At 39.4% G+C, this 20,274-nt stretch overlaps 1 protein-coding gene across 5 annotated transcripts in view; it reads left to right on the top strand.

The window, feature by feature from the left end:
* Positions 1–997: 997 nt before the first annotated feature.
* The window catches only part of AGK (acylglycerol kinase), a 103,003-nt gene continuing 83,726 nt past the window's right edge, over positions 998–20,274 (top strand). The window contains exons 1-2 of one of the 5 annotated variants that reach the window (XM_072652552.1): positions 998–1,146; positions 8,019–8,151. In XM_072652552.1, coding sequence (XP_072508653.1) covers positions 8,051–8,151 — 101 coding nt within the window. In that variant the 5' untranslated portion in view covers positions 998–1,146; positions 8,019–8,050. Of the gene's footprint in view, positions 1,147–1,715; positions 2,432–8,018; positions 8,152–20,274 lie in introns of those variants that run through there. The other 4 variants (XM_072652553.1, XM_072652549.1, XM_072652550.1 and 1 more) reach the window with 4 other exon arrangements.

The raw sequence follows: 20,274 nt of genomic DNA, 5'->3' as shown, positions 1-20,274 counted from the left end.
CAATGTGCCTTCTTTGTTGCCCTATAAAGCAGGTAGGCACTGGTCAGTGAGTGGGGAAACCTTAGGGTTGAATGTACAAGCTGGAATGATGTTCGAGTCTTGATGAGCCCCCATCAAGGCTTGGGGAGAATCTGTATTTGCCTCAACAAGCCCCCATTGAAGCTTGAGGGGATTAGGGTAGTGCACAAGATATGTCTGTCTTGATTGACCCCATCAAGTTGTAGAGGGTAGTTGCCAGCCCCTGCCAGAAGGGTGATTAGGGAATGCTGTAGGAAGGAGTTGGTGCTCCCATTATCAGCAACCCCTTTGACAAGACTAGACTAAAATAAAATAAGATTATTAACTCCTCTGAAGCTGTCTTCCTGTTTGATCACATCAAGAGTGAACCTGCAATAACAGCCCTGCTGTGTATTTATCAGTCATCGTACAATATTTTCGTTACTGTGTACAATATCCTGGTTCTGCTCACTTCATTCTGCATCAGTTCTACTCTCTTTCCTGGTTTTTCTAAAATCATTGTACTTGTCATTTTTTATAGCACAATCGTATTCCACCACAATCATGCTACAATTTGTTCAGTCATTCCCCAATAGATGGGCATCCCTTCAATTTCCAATTCTTTGCCAACACAAAAAGAGCTGCTATAAATACCTTTGTACAAATAGATCCTCCCTGTTTTAAAAATTTCTTTGCGATACAGACCTAGTAGTGGTATTGCTATGTCAAAGGATATGCACAGCTTTATAGGACAGTTCCAAGTTGCTCACTAGAATACTTAAATCATTTCACAACACCAACAGTGCATTATTGTCACTGGGTTCTTTTAAATATTAGACTACAAGATGACTGGGAGATGAGTCCATCTGAATCTTATGAAATGAGTGCGGTTTCTGTCTTATCCTCCCTCTACAGGTTATTTTTCATTCACTGCACTCTCTGGTCAAACTGGCCTTCCTGCTGACCCTTACAAAAGCCACTCCATCTCAGATCTGGCTGGTTTTTTTTCAGACTTCACCTTTGCCTCTCACTCAGAAGCCCAAGTTCCCTTTGAAACTGTGCTATAACAGGATCTCTTCCCAGAGGCCTTTGCGGATCTCCCCAGCTTCTGAAATGACCTTGATTTTATTTTGTGTGTGACATACACAGGTATGTATCTATCTATATCTATACATGCATATATATATACATATACGTACGTGTGTGTATGTGTAGATACATATAATACATACGTATAGCTAGCACGTGTTGTTTTCCCTGATACAAAGTAACCTTCTTGAGACACCGCAGACACTTAACAAAGGATTCTGATTGGTTGATTCCTCTTTACAACCTGACCGGTGAGTCCCGGTGTGAAAGATGGGCAGCGGGAGGACCGGACTGGGTCCGGAAGCCCACCCGCTCCGTGACCTTGACAGTCACCTCCCCTCTCTGTGCCTCAGTTTCCTCGTCTGTAAAACGGGCGGTGGGACTAGAGGCTCTTCCAGCTGAAAAGCCCCGGGGTCTACGAACCCTGTGTCCATTGTGCTTTTGGGAAAGCGGGAACGCTGCTTGGATGCCCTGCCCCGAGCTCAGATTCATGTGGATGGCTGCGCTGGGGGAGGGGGCGGGAGAAGGGAGAGGGGGAGGGGGAGAGGGAAGGGAGGAGGCCGAGCGGAGCCCTCGGACGTTCCCGGGCATTCCCGCCTCGGGCCGCGGGGGCAGGGCGCGCCTGCAGCGCCGCGGAACCCGAGCGCAGGTGGCAGCGGTTTTCGGGCCGGGGCGGAAGAGCTAAAGTCTGCACACCGGAAGAGCGGCCCGGAGCGTGGAGCGCGGAACGCGGAGCGAGGCCTGTAGAGGCGCTGCTGGGCGGCGGGGCAGGCGGTGAGTGGGACGGGCCGGGCGCCGGGCCGGGCCGGGTCGGGAGCGGGCGGAGCCTCGTGGGGGGCGGCCTGGCCTCCCTCGCTCGGCCCGCTCTCCTTCCCCTCCGGCCCCTCTGTTTGCCTCCGGTGTGTGGGAGGATGTAAGGAGACGGTAGCTATGAAAGGTCTCTGGCACGTGTGGAGTGGTGTGCAAGCCCACATTCATTGGCCAGCTGTTAAAAACGGAACCCTTCTGGCGTAGAATTAATTGTCCAGCTGTCCGGCTCCCGTACTTGCTGGGTAAGGCCGGCGGTTCAGGCACCTGGTCATCGCCGCGCCGCTGCGGCGCCTGGGCGTTTTCGCTGCCCGCTCTGGACTGGATCCTGTAGGATTCCTAGAATTCACGGCGTCTTCCCGTCCTTGTCCGTGTGTCGGGAGCTGTTCCAGCCGCTCCATTCAGGCTGGGTGTTGGATTTAACCCGAGGGACCTGGTCCTGAGTGGTGCAGACCCTCATTCTGTCCTGGCGGCAAGTGGTCATCTGGAGCCGATTGTTTTACTATCTAATTTATATCTCTCCATAAGAGTAGAAAAGGTGCTTTATCAAAAGCCTTTCCAAAATCCAGGCAAATTCTATCTGTAGCATTCTCATTGACTAGTTCAGTAACTTGTCAGAAAAGGAAGTGAGGTTAGTGTGGCATGGTCCACCCTAGATGAAGCCGTGCTGAGAATTGTAGCCCCTGTTGCCCTTTCTAGATGTTTACCAGCCATCACTTTGGTTCATTGAAGAATTTTCCAAGGAATGGAAGTTAAGCTCACTTAATCAATAGATTAATCAATAGATTGTGTTCGCTTCCCCCACCTTGGGATCGTTTGCCCATTTTTAGGCTTATAATTTGTCTCCTATTGTCCATGATCTTTCAGATATATTACTGACCCTGCCAGTTCTTTTCTTACCCAAAGTTGTAATTCCTCTGGGTCAGGTGACTGAAAAATCTGGGCATGTCCTAATACCCCTTTCTGATAGGGAGAAAAATGCAGAAATGCCTTCCTTGATGTTTAGGTGGCTTAGCCCTGGAACCTATCCCTAAACTAACTTTTCTTGAAATCTGACCAGAGAATGAAGGACCCAGCTAGATCTGACTCAGTAGAGAGAGAGCTGAATCCCGGGGCACTTCCCTAGGTTACAGAACAGCAATTCCTTTTTGACTTCAGCTATAAAATACATATCTTTGAGTCCTGTCCATTCTTGTTTCTTAACTTGCCATTTTTTAGTTCTTCCTTTTCCCAAACTACTACTCTTTGGTGAAGAAGTCAAAGTGTGAGAGTGGTTAAGGTAAAGATTACATTTGCTCTTGCTAAGCCTTCCTTATTATGTAATATTGGACCATGGTAACAAAAGGAAAGAGCTTCTTCCTTTAGTCTGTGTTCATGCATGTATACTGTTTAGCCTACCTATACTTCTCTATAGACCTCAGGTCATCCACATCTTTGAGAACTGTGGCATTGCAAGACTGCTAAGTGTCAAGGGATCTCTAGAAGAACATTGGTATTAAAAAGATGAGTGTACCAGGGAGCAGGTTGATGTTGTTAGAAGTACTATACAGTTTTCTAGATTTCATTTTTGGGCTCCAATTCATTATCTGTATGAAGTACATGTCCTAAATACATGTACCAATGTGCTACCTCAGTTAATGGCCTTGCCTTCTACCTAAATGCCATAATCTAGGCAAAAGGCATGTTTTTTTCTTTTAGTTTTTTCTTCATGGATGGATAATGCTGATACTTTTTGAATAGTCATGGGTCATATTGAGGAGGCCTTGGCTTACCACGTTCAGCACTTTATCATTCTGAAATGATAGACCTGGAGAACATCTTCATATCTGGGGAGTCCTCCCTTTACAAGACATCTTCCGCTATATCTTTGGCAAGCATATTCTCACTGATTTGTGCCTCATTGGATAGCGATTATTACAGGGGCATTGGATTGCTATCTCTAATTGCATTTATTATGGAATCTTATGTGATCCTACGGATCAGAGATACCCCATTGGAGGAAAGCCTTTAATGTTGCATTTTGATTCTCCAAGTCAGGTGTTTCTTGTAGCCAATAAATATAATTGGGTCTTGGTAATTCTCTGCAGCTTTTAGTCAGTTAAGGGCTTGTAAAAATGTGGCCTGCTGTAGAAATTTTTTTGTGAAAGGCTGTCTGTTCCCTTCTCATCATTTCACCAAGAATACTCTGAAAGGTGTTTAGACCATTCTTATAAAAAAACTTGTATAAAGATGAGAAAGTGAGCTGTGGCTTGTAGTTGTTAATGTCTTCTAGATTGCCTTTTTTGGACATTAATGTTGTCTTTCATTTTTTTCCATTCTTTTGGTGCCTTTCCCTCCCCGAGATATCTTACAAAATGACCACTAGGATCATGGAATTAGAGTCTGAAGGGACTTTGTAGACCATTCATTCCAACCCCCTCATTGTACCCATGAGGAAACTGATGTCCAGAGAAGTTAGTTACTTACCAGGGTCACACAAGCAGTTAGTTGTAGAGCTGGAATTTGAATCCAGTAATTCTGACTTCAAATCAATCCAACCCTAAAACAATTGATTTTTCAAGCCTGGTGTTCCCCAGTCAGTCCCTGAGCCCCTCTGTATCTAGAAACTTCCAGATAGTTTTGTCTGTCAACAAGTGTTTATTAAGTGCCTGCTCTTAGCCAAACACTCTGCTAGGTGCTGGGAATACAAGAACAAATGAAATCCATCTTGCTTGGCAGAAGCAGCTAGGTAGGCACAGTGATCAGAGCACTGGGCCTGTGATCAAGAAAACCCAAGTTCACATCTGGCTTCACACCATTATAATTATAATATTACAGTAGCTCCTGTCTCTCAGGGTTGTTGTACAGATCAGATTAGATCATTTTAAAGAACTTGGTATAGTCCCTGGCCCAGAGTAGAGGCTTTAAAATGCTTGTTCCCCTCCCTTCAAGGAGCTTACCTTTCAGACTGGAAACTTCCAGTTTCCTAAGTGATTGGTAGCTCCCTACTTATCACTTTAGTTGTGGGAAAAACAAATTGACCTGCCTGAGTGGATTTTCTCTGATGCTTATAAATACCCATGTTACCCTGAAGCATGGAGTGAGGATACCCGAAGGAATTTGAGATCATTACAATCTTTCTCTTCCTGTTCCCTGAACTCCATTGTACCCAAGGTTACCTGATGAAATCTTGGTTGTTTTCCAGTCTTGCCCTTCCTAGTCCCACTTTGCAGGTATCAGACCTGCTCTGATGTGGGGAAGTCATTATGCTGCCCTGGTTAGGACTTCTCAGTTCTGGCCCCAAGGAGGGAAAGATGTCACTGAGTTGCTTTGGTGGGTTGATTTACCCTAGTTCAGAGAATTGCTCAAGTACCTTTTATTTGTTGACCTCACCTCTCCTTCTATCTTCCCTTCTGTGGACCTACGTAAGCCATGTTCCCTTCTCTTAAAGATGCTGAATGAAAGAGCATGGCTGGTTTTTCTAATTTTTCTGTGAAGCCCCTTCTTCTTAGCAACAGTCCCAGAATACTTTAATGATTCTGGTTCCCCTGTACAAATTTCCATTGTGTTTACTTAGACTAGTTTGCCCCCTCTTTCTAGCTTTTTCTTCTTAAGTACTATATACTTCCTTGTATGCTCAGAAGGCCCTGGCATAGTGGGGTTTAAATATCCACTTCCATTCATTATAAAAGTAAATGATTATAAAATACATCATTTGTTACATTTTTCGTCTAGTTGTCCTCCTGTCAGCTTCTATTGGCTTCTTTTTGGAGGGGTATTGAAAACTTCACATCAAAATCTGTTGAATTGTTTTTGCCCATAGGCTTGTCAGTGTTTTGGAGGTGATTCTGCTTATGCTTCAGGTATAGTATAGGACTAAGATTATGAATAGAAAGGACCAGTAATTGACAGGAGACAATCTGCCCCCCCCCCCCCCCCCAAAAGCCATTTTCTTAGGTGACTATACACATGCACAAAGTATAGATAATCAACAAGGTGAATTCTAGAACTCAATGTTAGGAGGCAAACTCATCCTCATTGTTTCAGTGAGATTTGGTGGGATGAAATTCGTAATTGGGAACTGGCCCTAGAAGGGTTCCTTTTACTAAACAAAGAACAGAGTAAATGTTGAATTAGTTTTTTATTAAGCAGATACATGAGAAAATTGAGGAGCTGGAAGAGAAGTTATTATGGAGACCATTTGAATGAGAATCAGTGGAGGAAGGAACAGGCAATTTTGGGGGGAATATGCTGTAGACCAGGGGTGGGGAATCTGTGACCTTGAGGCTCTATGTGACCCTCTGTGTTCTCAAGGGTGGCCCTTTGACCAAATCCAAATTTCAAAGAACACATCCCCTTGATAAAAGGATTCATTCGGTAAAACTTGGACTCAGTCAAAAGCTGTGTCCAAGGACCTAGAAGGTCACATGTGGCCCCAAGGCCACAGGTTCCCCACCTGTGCTCTAGACCCATTTGTACGGAAGGAGGAGATAGACTCAGAGTTTGGGATCTTGGGAATCCTATCTTGGAGGCATGATATTGTTGAGCTAGGGAACTTTACGTATCAGGATATCAGCTAGAACACTGGCAAAAGCAGAATGCTTAATAAAATTCTTCACTTGGTTTACTGATAATTTGGTTCTTCAGAAGGTAGAAGAAAATACTTTAAATCCTTTAATGAGGCATCCTGTCCAGGGGTAGGAGTCCAGTCATCTTGTTCTCTATCCTGATCAAACCACATATGGAATATTGAGTTTTGTTCTGGGCACAACATTTTAATAAAGGACATTGAAAGGTAGGGGGTATCCAGAGGTGATGGGACTATAGACCATATAAAGATCATTTGAATGAGCTAGAAATGCTTAGCTTGGTCAATATGCATTTATAAAGTATTTATTTATTTCAGTCACTTTGCCTAGTGAAGAAGATTAGAGGTGATGATGTGACAACTGCTTTCAACTATTTTTAAAGAATCTTGTAGAAAGGCATTAGACTTGTTTTTCCACAAAATATATACCCATCAATTCAGGACTGACTAACCCAGTTGCAGTATATAATATCACAGTGCTGTAAGAAGTGATAAATATGGTGAATACAGAGAAGCATAGAAAGACTTACATGAACTAGAAATAAAAGTTTCCTTTTTTAAAAAGTCACCTTCTTTTTCTCCACTCCAGAGAGCAGAACTTGGAGAAATGGGTGAAAGTTGCATCCAGTAACTCTTGATACCATAATAATTAAAGTTGTTCAGAGTACAGTGGGTTGCTTCAGAAAGTGCTGTCTTCCAAGGGAGACTGGATAATGATTGTCAGAGGTGTGGCAGAGAAGAGAGGTTAAGCTAAATGATGACTGGTTACTGTTAAGGCCAAGTCTTATGCTGAGATTCTATGATTATCTGAAGGGGTGGGGAGAGGAAGGGAAAGAGAAGATCCTTTTACACTTGCAAAACAGTGACATGAGCAAAAACATGGAAAGAAGAGGGTAGGCTGGGAATGGGGGATGGAAAATAGCCCAGTTTGGTTAGATTCTTGACTTCATGGAAGGGGAAAAGATAAGGTGGAAAAACATGGAGTGGACCTACATTATAAAAGACTTTTAATACCACTAGTGAGCAGTGGAGTACTACCCTTGGGTTTTTAGTTAAAGGAGTGATGCTCAGAACAATCTTTTAGGAAGATTACATGTGTGGGTTTTGAAAGGTATGGAAGTAGGAGGACCAGTTAGAATGGTTACAGTAGTCTGGGAAAGAAGAGGTAAGTCGTTACTGCCAAGGAGATGGCAGAAATAAGAAATGGGAGGGTTAGTACAAGAGATATCATGGAACAAGTTTTGATCAGACTTGATAGCTGATTGGATGTGGGCATGCTCTTGAGGAAAGAATCAAAGACTGAATGTGGGTAATTGGAAAATGGTCATGCTTTAAATAGAAATAGAGAAGTTAGAAGAAGGTACAGGTTTAGAGAAATTGATTTCTGAATATGTTGAGTGGGCCATCTAAGTGGAGATGTCTTATTAAGCAAAAATAAAAGGAAAAATGAGAGGATTAAAAAATGGAAAAATAAAACAAATTAGAAGTAAGAGAAAAATTATGAATATTCTATGATCACCCTGGAGATCTTTTGCTAATGTCCACTCTTCCCTTCCAGGTTCTGGTAAACTAGCTGGTCTACTAGAGAAAATGACTCAACTTGTCAAAACCTTTCGGAACCATTGGAAGAAAACTACATTTGGTGCCTGCCTGCTGACCTGGGGAGGACATTGGCTGTATGGAAAACACTGGTGATTATCTGATTTTTCTTTTTTGGGAAAAATAAAAAGTGACTGTAGGGGAGAGGTGATATAATGAAACTAATTAAAACCTTGTGCATTTTCTGTTCTAAATTTAAGTTCTTTTTTTTAAAACTCTTTTTGTAACCAGAAGTTACAGGAAGCTAAGTAGAATTGTCAATTAATAAGTTATTATCTGTAGGTTAAAGAACAGAAGGTGGAGAAGGGCTGTTTTCTGCATTCTAAGTGGGGAAAAGTCAGAATTATTTCCTATGATTGGGGGGAATCTAGGCTTAAGGATTTTTGTACTGCTTTCTAGAGTTTCTGCACTTTTCCTAACCTGTTCTTGCTCCTGCTTTCCCACTCACAATAAGCTTATAGCTCCTAACCCCACTATTCTTCTGCTCCTGTAGGACCTCTCATCACTCAACCCCTCCTAGTCCATTACCTTCTAATGACAGTTGATTCCCTTGCAGCCTTGACTCCCTGGTCACTTAATGTGCTTTACTGCTGCACTTATTCTACCCCACCCTTGGCAAGTCCCTCCCTAACCTTGTTTGCCCCCATACTGCTATTTCCTGCCTTCTTTGTGGGTGTTATGATGCTGATGGAGAAAGATGCAAATCTCTCCCTCTCAAATTCTATAGCCCTTCGTGCTGCTCATCAGTCCTTTTATTGGTTCCCTGGCACAATCTGCTCAGTAGCTATTCCAGATTCTCTCTACTGTGCTCATTTTCCTACAAAGAATCATAGAGTCATGAGGTCTTAGCAATCGTCTGGTCCAGCTTATCCTTGAACAGGAGTCATCTCTGTGCCTTCTGTGACAAGTTGTCTTCAGTGTTGTAGACTTCACTGTCTCTTGAGGCAACAGATTATTAATGACAGTTTTCCTTTATATTTTGACCCCAAGTCCACATTTTTACAATTCCTTCCCACTTTGCTAATTCTGCTTTCTGAGGCCAAGAGAACAAGTCTAAATCCTCTTCACCTAACTACCCTTAAAATATATATAGACAGAAATAGTTTTTCCTCTGATGCTTCTCTTCTCCAGTCTAAATATCAACTGATTCTTGGATGGCCTGGTCTTTAATGCCTTCACTGTCATAGTTACCCTCATATGACACTCCTGTTTATCAGGATCCTTCTTAAAATATGGCACCCAGAACTAAACATAGTATTCCAGATATGATCTGACCAGAACAGAGTACAAAGGGAGTCTCAACCTCTCTCCCATGGTTACTGTGTCTTTGTAAATTAATACTGAGGTTGTGTTAGCTTTTTGCCCTCCCTATCATATTACCAATTCATATTGAGCCTCAAGTCCATTAAACCCCAACCTTCACTCTTAGCACATCCCCCTGCTTCTGCCTTCATTCAATAAACATTTATTGAGTGCTTGTTTAGAATTATGAAATTGTACTATTTTGTTTACCAGTCTCTGCTGTACTCCAGCTTGTCATTGTCCTAAAAATGACACCTGAAATGGAGGTAGTTTTCAACTGTATTCTGAACATAGTAAATAAAATGAGATTATCATCTTCCCTGCTTGAAACCTTAGACATCTTTTCATACCACCTAAGATCCCATTCACTTTTTTGCTTCTCATCTCTGTTGAGTTTGCATTCTACTAGAATCAAACTGAAAAAGGTACTATCCCATCTCTTCCTTGGTCTTCTTGCTCTGAAGATAGCTTTAAAAAGCTCCTTTTATTGTCTTCGCTGTTTGACCAAACAAGTTCTTAGTGGATCTTAACCTTCTCAACGTTATTTTTATATGACCTTGCTACTTTTTTTTGTGCTACTTCTTATTTACCTATGTAACAGTTAACATTAAGGTAGACTGAGGCAAAAAGTTCTGAGCCCAGTCAGTTTATTAGTAAAACACAAATTTGCCAATATATAGGATCTCAGCTTCCCCAGTAAACCTAAGCCCTTTTTTTTATATTTTCAGGGAGTACAGAAAATAGGAGCTAGCTGTGCTGTGGGGAATGCCACAAAGGTACATGGGACATGCTCTGTGCCTTCTAGGAGTTTATGATATTTTAGGAGGAAGGAAATACTATATATGGTAATAACTTAAATGCAAGGCATTTTATATTAAGTGTCTTACAGTTAAGTGCTAAAAATAACTGGTGTTAGAAAAAATGAGGACTTCTAGATATAGAGATGGCATTTCTGATTAGGATTATCAGAAAAGGCTTCATGGAATTGAGCCTTGAAAAATGATTATGATTTCAGTGAATGGAAAAGGAGATGGGGGCAAGGAGAAGGTAAGAAGGTAATTCCAGCTAGAGGGAATAGTTATAACTGAATGCATGAAGCCTGTTCCAGGGATACTGAGTAGCCTGTCTTTTCTACTTTGACAAAAACTGAGGGTTTGTATTAGGGAGTAGTGGGAAAGAGTTCTTTTTAAATTTTTTATTTCTTATATAGCTTTTTTTCTGGAGATTTGTGAATTATTTCAGTTAGTATTTTATTTTCTGTGTTCAGAAGTTCTAGGCAATTCTCTTCTATTTTTTCCTGTGTTAAGGTTTTTTGTCCTGTCGTGATCTTATGGGAGATCTAGAATTCTTAAGTTGTCTTTAAATATCCTGTCTTTGAAATCTGTATATTTTGAAGTTTTTTTTGCATGGTGAGCATGTTTTCTTTTCATGTTATTATTTTTTGCTTCTCTTCTAGATTGTCTTTCATTTCTGTGTGTTTACATTTTCAATCTGTTCTCTCTTGTTTCTTTGGTGAGACTTGCCATAGATTCCAGTTTTTCTATTCTACCCATTATTTTTGCTCTTTAGGCCATGTATTCTGCTCATAATTCTCACTTCTCATTTAAATCACGTATAACTTTTAAACCACAGCATGTTGTAGTTGTATGTTCTCTTTACATTCCACAAGGTCTTTTATATCATCAAGTATTGGTTCATTTTCCTTTCACAGTATTTATTCATAGATGCCTGAACTTGTTTACTAGATCTGGAGGCCATATTTCCTTCTGTTAATGGTTTCAATGTTGATTTATTCTCTCATGAGTTTTCTTATTTCTGAAATCTTTGATGATTTCAATCACTCCAATTTTCCCCTCGTCACTTTCTCACTGTTCCTTTTGATGATGGTTTCTGTGGGCGCTGGATCTTAAAGCATCTCACACTGAGAAATTCACCGTTCACCAGTCTGGGTCTCTGTCCCAAGTGACATTTGAATGGTCAAAACTGGCCCTAGCTAGGAGCTGTGCTCTTCCCTCTGGCTTAGTGGAGGGTCACAGAGCTCCTGCACCCTCCATGTGGTCCCCTTCCTTGGTGTCCTCTTCTGCTCCCTCCATTCATTAGTTCTCTGATCAGAAAAGGCTTCATGGATTTGGGCTTTGAAAAATGAAGAGGATTGCAGTAGGTGGAAATGGTGGGGGTGAGAGGTGAGGGGTGAAGAAAGGCAGAAGGTAATTCCAACTAGAGAGAATACTGTAGTTGGCCAAAATTGAGTGACCAAGATTATGGCCACTGAAGCCAGGACAAACTTCTGTAGCCTGGAGCCAGGGTCTTTATGACTCCATAAGGAAGGAGGGGGTACCTGTGTGTAGGACTGGCTTTTGTTGTAAGCCTCTGTCAGGTCTTTGGGTGTGCTAGTGCTTCCTCATAGCTGGTAGCATGGGAGGTAGTAGAGGGGTGTTAAGTAAACTTAGGGTCAGTGAGTGTCAGTTCATGAGTTTTGGGTTTTGTTACTTTCTTTTGGATTCCAGGTATCCTAGACCATGGAGCAATTGTTTTATATTTAGTGCATGATTTCCATTTTGGAGAGGTTTGAAGTATCCTGGGGAATCAGAGAAAACGTGTAGTCCTTGATCTTGTTGATCACATGACCTGGAAGTGTACCCTTTGTATTTGTTATGAAGCTATATTATTTTACTAAAGGAAGTTTTCAGTTCTTTAGGGGATCTTTGATCTCAGTGATGTGGGTAGTTCCTCCAGTGATTCAAGTTTCTATAGACAGTTTTTTTTTGTACTAAGTTTTGGTTTGGAAAAACATTCTAATCACCAACTTCAGTTCCTTAAACTACTCAGTGTGTGTAACTGTGGTCCAGTTGCCACCTGGCAGTCCTGCTAGAATTACAAGGGCAATTATTTTTTTTTTAAGCATTTATTTCATATTTTATTTTTCCCCAATTACGCATTACAAATTTTTGACATTAGTTTTTAAAACTTTGAGTTCCAAATTCTTTCCCTTCTTCCCTTTCCACCCCCAACACCACTTGAGAAAGCAAACAGTTCAGTATAGGTTATACATATATAGTCATTCAAAATATATCCATAATAATGTTGTGAAAGAAAACACAGACAAGGAAAAAAACCTAAGAAAAATAAAGTAAGCTTCAATCTGTATTTCTCTGGGGATGGCTAACATTTTTCTTTATAAGTCCTTCAGAGTTATGTTGTATCATTGTGTTGCTGAGAAGAGCTGTGTCATTCACAGCTGATCATCTTGCCATGTTGCTGTTACTTTGTACACAGTACATTTCACTTTGCATCAGCCTGCGCAAGTCTTTCCAGGTTTTTCTGGGAGCATCCTGCTCATCATTTCTTAGAATACAATAATTTTCCACCGTAATTATGTACCACAGCTTGTTCAGCTGTTCCCCAATCTATGGACATTCCATAAGGGCAGTTCTTGAAAACAGGTTGAGCTAGTAAATGGCAAAATCACAAATCTGCCTAACGATAGCTTTGACAAGTTTTTTTATTCATACTGCTTGAAAATGAATGAAGTTAAAGAAATTTGTTAAAATACCAGGTGGTGAAAGAAATAGGTGACTAAAAGCCTTCCATGCATAGCTCCAACTGAGTTGTCCTTTCACTGGGACTAGTGGTTGACCAAAGGAAAGATAGCACAGTTTAACCAAAGAACATGTAGGTATATATTAGAACTCTTCTCATATACTAATAGTTTGGTTTCTCATCATTTTCCTTTTCATTGCCAGTTACAGACATGCCTTTGAAATAATCGTATATTTTTAGGTGGCATAAAGTATGTGGCATACCATTTTAAGTGACAATAACATAATTTAATTACTAATATTTTTCTTTCATGTCAGTCATGTCATTGGTTTTCTCTGGGTATTTTGTGTGATGTTTTTAAGAAGAATGAGGTCTAAATTCATTTCATATTTGCCACGTGAAAATATTGGGTGTTTCCTTTCATTAGCATGCAGTTTATTGCAAAATATACTTACACAAGACATAATGAAGCCATGGTAATGATCCTTTGTGATTTGTCTGACTGAATTAGGCCCTGGCACACAGGCCCTTAACGAGTAGCAAACTCTGTAAAGTGATATCAGGATTTCTCTGAAGAGCATATTATTTTCTTACTTGAAAGGGGCAGCCTCCTCCTCATGGACCACATGCCTGACTGCTCAACCACTTGGTGAGCATAAAGATATACTACATGAATTGTCGTTCTGAAACAGAACTGTCCAAGATCAAAACAGGACTAAGAGAGACCAGGGATAGCAAAACTATACAGATTCAATTTATAATTAATTCCCAGACTAGATCTTGTAGAACATAGTCTATAAGGTATCCTCCTAGGAATTTCCTTTTTCTTCTTTCCAGAATAAGTTGTTTTAGTATCTTAAAGAAGATATGTAACTATGCTAAAATAATATTTTGCACAGTTAGTTAATTTGCATATATAGAGAAGAAATAAATATTTGTAAGATTATTATAAGAGAAATTTGGTAGAAAGATTTTTTTCTCACAGTTAACCACTTCCATTATCCTAGATGCATTTACATTGTGCAGAAGCTTTTCAGTTTGAGTTATCTTTTTCGATAGACTAATTTTCAATGTAATAATACTGTTATTAAGTTCTTCACTCAATCTTTTTTTTTTTTTAAGTTGGCCTAGTTCCCAGTGACCCTCTTCTCTTTGCCCTCTTCTCATTTGATATTTTCACTTCCTGTCCTCCTGTCAGCTAGTCCTATTCCTTAGTTTTTAAATTGTATTTTTTAGCACCCTTTTCCAAAAGATTTCTCTTATTTTCTTCATCATCTCTCTTTTCTTCACATTTACTCTAGACTCTCATTCTCTGATTCATAGCCCCTGTAATTTTCTGGCCTCTCTCTTCTCTGTATTCTTCATGCAGTTCAAAGTGTCCATTTCAGGCTCTCCCTCCTAGGTGCTTTCTGCCACTGCTTTGTAAGCCTTCTTACTCCATGGATTGCCGTTTTCCATTGTGCTTTACTTCCAGAACAGTGACAGTTATTGCAGGTGTCGTGCCTTTGAGTATGCATCCCACCATTGATCTATTCTCTCTTTTGTTGACTCCCTACACACAGGCACACACCCCTCTCCCTCTAGAAGTGTCCATGTGCCTGTGCTCTCCACTCTGCACTTCAGGTACCACTTGCCCCTGAATATTTCAACTCTTCCCCACCTTCCACCCCTGTTCTTAGTGAGAGAATAAGTTTTCCTTCTGAAATCTTTGGTATTTTCCTTCCTTTTTTTTTCTCCCTTATTTTTCTGTCACTTCCTGACTCCTTTCCCTTTAATTGTGGTTTGGGGACTGGGTGCCAGCCTCTTCCTTCACTGGGTATTTCTTTGCATACCTAGGTCTCTTCCCCAAGTGACTTTTGGGTAGTCAGAACTAGCCTAAACCGAGTGTAGTGCTATTTCCTTCAGGCTTGGTAGAATTCTTCATAGCCCCTTATTGAATTATTTCCTATCCCATTTCCTCTGTTCCTCCCTTCTTTGGCCCAATACCTGTTTTCACAGACACCAGCATTTTAGAGCTTTGCAGACCTGGTCGTTCTGGGTTACAAATTCCAGTAGGCTTTCGCTCCTGAAGAGTTCTGGCAGAGTTGGCTTTTGAAGCCTGAGTAAACTTCTGCTGCCTGGAGCCAGGGTTTTCATGGCACTGGAAGGAGGGAGAAGGTATCAGGGTGTCGGGGAGAGAGTTTTGTTATAAATCCCTATCATGTCCTTGGGTCTGCTAGTACAGACTCACTGCTGGCAGTGTGGGAAGTGGGAGAAGGATGCTGAAAGAGCTCAGTCAGTGAAGTCAGTTCTTAATTTGGGTTGGCTTTGGGTTGTGGTCTGGTTTTTTTAAATCTTTTTTAAAAATTCTGGCTGTTCTAGGCCATGGAAACAATTGAAGTTGATTTATCTTTGCTGCTTAATTTCTCTTTTGGAGAAGTTTGAGAGGTCATTGGAAGCAGAGAAAATGTCTAGTCTGCTATTTTGTTGCTCATGTGACCTGGGCTCCTCCACTTAATGTAATTTAAGAAAATTATCCATTTCCATTTAGTCTTCTCTTTTCTGATTAGAATTTTTTTTTCCAGTTCCTTCATAGTTTTCTTATATTATAGTTTCTATACATCTTAGAGTTATAGTCCTCCTGGATAATATCCAGTGGATCAATTCCCTTTACAAATATGGCAGCAGAATGAATACAGTACATTAGTTGTGTTCCAACTTGTATTGAGCACAGTACAACAATTAGTTGCTTTGTTCTGTACACTATAAATACAACCTAAAATTGTGAATTTTTGTAGTAGGTACCTCACAAAGTTGACTTCTGTTATACTTGCGGATCAACCCCAGTTCTTTTTCCATGAACTCATGTCAAAAAATTATAGTCATCTGGCACTTTGATTAATTTTTTGAACCCTTGGTAGGACTTTCCTTTTATCCTGATGAGACATCATTTTATCGGTTTTGAACTGTAGTTCTAGGTTGCCCTATAATCTTAAATCTTGATTCTCTTGTCTGGAGTAGTGTTGCTTACCCCCTCATTTTTATGTCCTATTTTGAACCACAGATGATAATACTCAGATTATTAATTTTGCAGGATTGCTAAGATTCACAATGAGATAGCTTAATGCTTTATGAAACTATGAGGCATTTAAATGTGAATTATTATTGCTGTGCTATGATGTCTAAAGAGTACTTATTGAAGAATCATACGACTCCACCTCTGGTACTCACTGACTGTGGGACCTGGCTTAACAAGTCGATTAACTTACCTGAAATTCAGTTTTTTCAAGTGTAAAATGGGGATAATCTTTCCTATACTATCTACATCACAGAGTTATTGTGAGAATGTTTTGTAAACCTTAAAGTGCTATGTAAATTTGGGTTATTTTATTATTAAAAATTGTCAGAAGTAGCCAAGTGCTATAAAACAATAGAGCATAATGCTGAGAACAGTAGTCTTGGAATTAGAAAACTTGAATCCAAGTCCTGACTTTGATATTTTACTAGCTGTAGAACCATGGAGAAATTATTGCATCTCTGTTTCCTCATGTATCAAATGAAAATAATATTTAGGCAGTGGGACTAACAATTCAGAAATCATTTATGTGTGGCTTTGTAAAAATTGTGTAAGATCTAGAAATGGGAAGAACCTTGAGGTTATCTGGTCCATACCCTTCATTTAAAAAAAAAGTTAACTCAACTTTCTTTTCTTGAAAACTGAAATTTGAAACTGAAAGTTTCAAATTCTCTCTCTCCCCCACTCATTGAAAAGGCAAAAAACCCAAAATCCATTACAAATGCACATAGTCAAGCAAAATGTATGACTACGTTAGCTATGTCTCCAAGAAAAAGAAAATGATAGAAGAAAATGTTTCATTCTGCAATCTTGAATCCAACAGCTTTCTACCTGAAAGTGGATAGCATGTTTTATCGAGAGTTCTTTGAACTGTAGTTGGTCATTGTGTTGATCAGAGTTACTAAGCTTTCAAAGTTGAGTATTTTTACAATATTGCTGTTACTACATGAAGTGTTCTCCTGATTCTACATACTTCATTTTGCATCAGGTCATACAAGTTTTCCCAGGTTTTTCTGAAACCATCCCTTTCATCATAGTAGTATTCCATCACCTTCATATACCACAACGTGTTAAACCATCCTCCAATTGAAAAGCATTCCTTCTATTTCCAATTCTTTGTTACCACAAAAAGTGCTGCTATAAATATTTTTGCATATATGGGTACTTCTTCTTGATCTCTCTGAGGTTTAGACCTAGGTGTAGTATTGCTTGATCAGAGGGTATGTGCAGTTTAATGGGGTTTTGCTGTTACTTTTGGAAATAGTTCCAAATTGCTTTCTAGAACGATTGGACAGTTCACAGCTCTACCAGTAGTAAATTAGTGTACCCATTTTCCCAAATTCCCTTCATTATTTGACATTTTCCTTTTTTTTTTTATTTTTGTCATTTTAACCATTATGGTGTGAGGTAGTACCTCACAGTTGCTTTAATTTGCATCTCTCTAATTATTAGTAATTTAGAGCATTTTTTAAATGTGACTAGTGATGGCTTTGATTTTCTCTTCTGAAAAATAGCTATTCATATCCTTTGACTATTAATTGGGGAATGATATTTATTCTTATAAATCTGACTCAATTCTCCACATATTTAGAAGTGAGAACTTAATTTCCCCCAGTTATATGTAAAGAGAGTTTTCAACATTCATTTTTATAAGATTTTGAGTTCCAAATTTTTTTCTCTCCCTCCCTCCTCTCCAAGACAGCAAACAATCCAATATAGGTTATACATATACAATAATGTGAAATGTTTCCAAATTACTCATGTTGTAAAAGAAGAATCAGAACAAAAAGCAAAAACCATCAGAAAGGGGAAAAAAGTGAAAATAGTATGCTTTGATCTGAATTCAGACTCTGACATGGATAGCATTCGCCATCATAAGTCTAGGAATTGTCTTGGATCATTGCATTGCTGAGAAGAGCTAAGTCTATCATAGTTGATCCTTGCACAACATTGCTGTTACTGTGTACAGTGTTCTCCTGGTTCTGCTCGAGAAATAAGAAGAGAAACTTGCCGCAAGTATTTATTCCTAGTTTTCTGCTTTTTTTTCTCATTTTAGCTGCATTGATTTTTTTTATGCAAATATATTTTAGTTTAATATAATCAGAGTTATCCATTTTACTTTGACTGAACCTCTCTGTCTCTTCTTTGGATCTGATTAATATTTTCTTCCTGTTTCACTCTGCATTCACTGTGAATGTATGTATTCTTTCCTCCTTTAACCATTTCACATTGTGAGGTTCCTGTCACCTGCTCCCCCACCAACTGCCCCTTCTATATTATGTAAAATAATAATAATAATAATAATAATAATGTTTATGTGATATAATTTTTCCCTTCTTCCTCTTCCTTTCTTCTTCTCCCAGTACATTCCTCTTCCCCACCCATTCCATTTTTCTCTTGAGGTCATCCCAACACAACACCTAGGCACTTTGTCTGATTAGAACCTTTCTATGTAAACCCTGGTCATGAAAAAGTTCTGAGGAACTACACATACCTCCCCATTTAAGAATGTAAACATTATAACCTTATTTAGTCCTTATGACTTCTCATTCATATTTGCCTTTTTAAATTTCTCTTGACTCCTGTGTTTATATTTCATATTTTATACCTAGCTCTGATTTTCATCAGGAATGCTTGAAATTTCTCTAATTCAAAGTCACTTTTCTTCCCTTTTTTGATTATACTCAGTTTTTAATGGGTAGATTATTCCTGGTTATAAGCCTAGATCTTTTGCCTTCTAGAATGTCATATTCCAAATTCTCCATTCCTTTATATTGGTGGCCACTAAATCTTGTTGATCCTGATTGTGCCTCCTTGATGTTTTACTTATTTCTGTCTGCTTGAAATATATTTTCTTTGGCCTGAGAGTTTTGGATTTTGTCTATAATATTCCTGGGAGTTTTCATTTTAGGGTTTCTTTTAGAGGGTGACTTGCAGATTCTTTCAATTTCTACTTTGCCCTCTGGTTCTAAGATAATGGGACAGTTTTGATTCATGATTTCTTGGAATAATATGTCTAGGTTTTTAGATAGTTCTAAATTCTCTCTCTTCAGTGTGTTTTCCAGGTCAGTTGTTTTTCCTATGAGATATTTCATATTTTCTTCTATTTCCCCCCCCCCCATCTTTTGGCTTTGTTTTATTATTTCTTGATATTTCTTGGAGTCATTAGCTTTCATTTGGCCAATTCTAATTCTCACTGCTTTTTTTTAATAACATTTTTCTAAGCTGTTAAGCTTTTTCTAAGCTATTAATTTTCTTTTCTTAATGCCTTAAGGTAGATGTTCCCCAAAGTTTGTCCTTGCTTCTCTCTATTCTATGTACTTTCCTTTGGCAGTTTTATCATTCTTTATTTCAGATGCCTTCCACCTGAGCTCCCAGTAGCAATCTCTGATTCCTCTGGAGTGTCTTAGAAGCACCTCCAACTCAATGTGTCTGAAAAAGAACTTATTATCATCCTCACCCTCCATACACACATGTACTACTACCCCTACTTCTGACAAAGCTTTGCCTTTGAAATCCAATTTATCCTTGAGATGGCACTTCCTCAGTGAAGCATTTGCTGATTTGTTTTCCCCAGTCAGAATCTTTTTTCTTACTCATCTTCTTCCTTCTCAGCTAAAAGTAATAATGGCTCTTGTCTGTATAGTACCTCAAGGTTTACAAAATGCTACTTTCCTAATGTTATCTTATTTGACATTCATAGTAGTGCTGTGAGAGGTAGATGCTATAGGTGTTATCCCCATTTTATAGATAAAAATTACTGAGTCTCAGAGTGGTTACATGATCACCCAAGAAAAAAAGCTTTCCTGACTCTTAAGTCTAACATTCTGTCAATTCTCATTTTGTACCTTTCTCATACTCTCATTTTATTCCATTCGTCTCCATGAGACCTGTTTCATTTTTGTCTCTGTTAGGCCATCACAGTGCCTGGCATGTTCCAAGTGTTTAACAAATACTGTTTGAATGAATGGATTGTATGTTGAACTCCTAGAGAATATAGGCTGTATAGTATCTATCTCTCTATCTGCAGTGTGCAGCCTTCCCGATACATGATCTAGGAGGTACTAAGTAAATGTTGTTGAAATGAAATGAAAATAAGCACTAGTATATATTAAGGCCCTTGGTTGAGTTTTATAGTTTCAATAGAGGTGAAAGTAGAAGAATGTGTTTTCCTATGAGATATTCCATTCATTTATTCACCAAATACTTATTGACTATCCACTGTGTACAAAGCATTGTGCTAGAGACAGAGAGGGATTCAAAGAAGGAAGAGACAGAATTGCTTCCCTTTAATTTATGTTCCAAGGGGAGTTAAGAT

This window comes from Notamacropus eugenii, chromosome 3 (assembly GCF_028372415.1).
Source record: "Notamacropus eugenii isolate mMacEug1 chromosome 3, mMacEug1.pri_v2, whole genome shotgun sequence".
Lineage (NCBI taxonomy): Eukaryota > Metazoa > Chordata > Mammalia > Diprotodontia > Macropodidae > Notamacropus > Notamacropus eugenii.
This window is presented reverse-complemented; position numbering and strand designations above follow the sequence as displayed.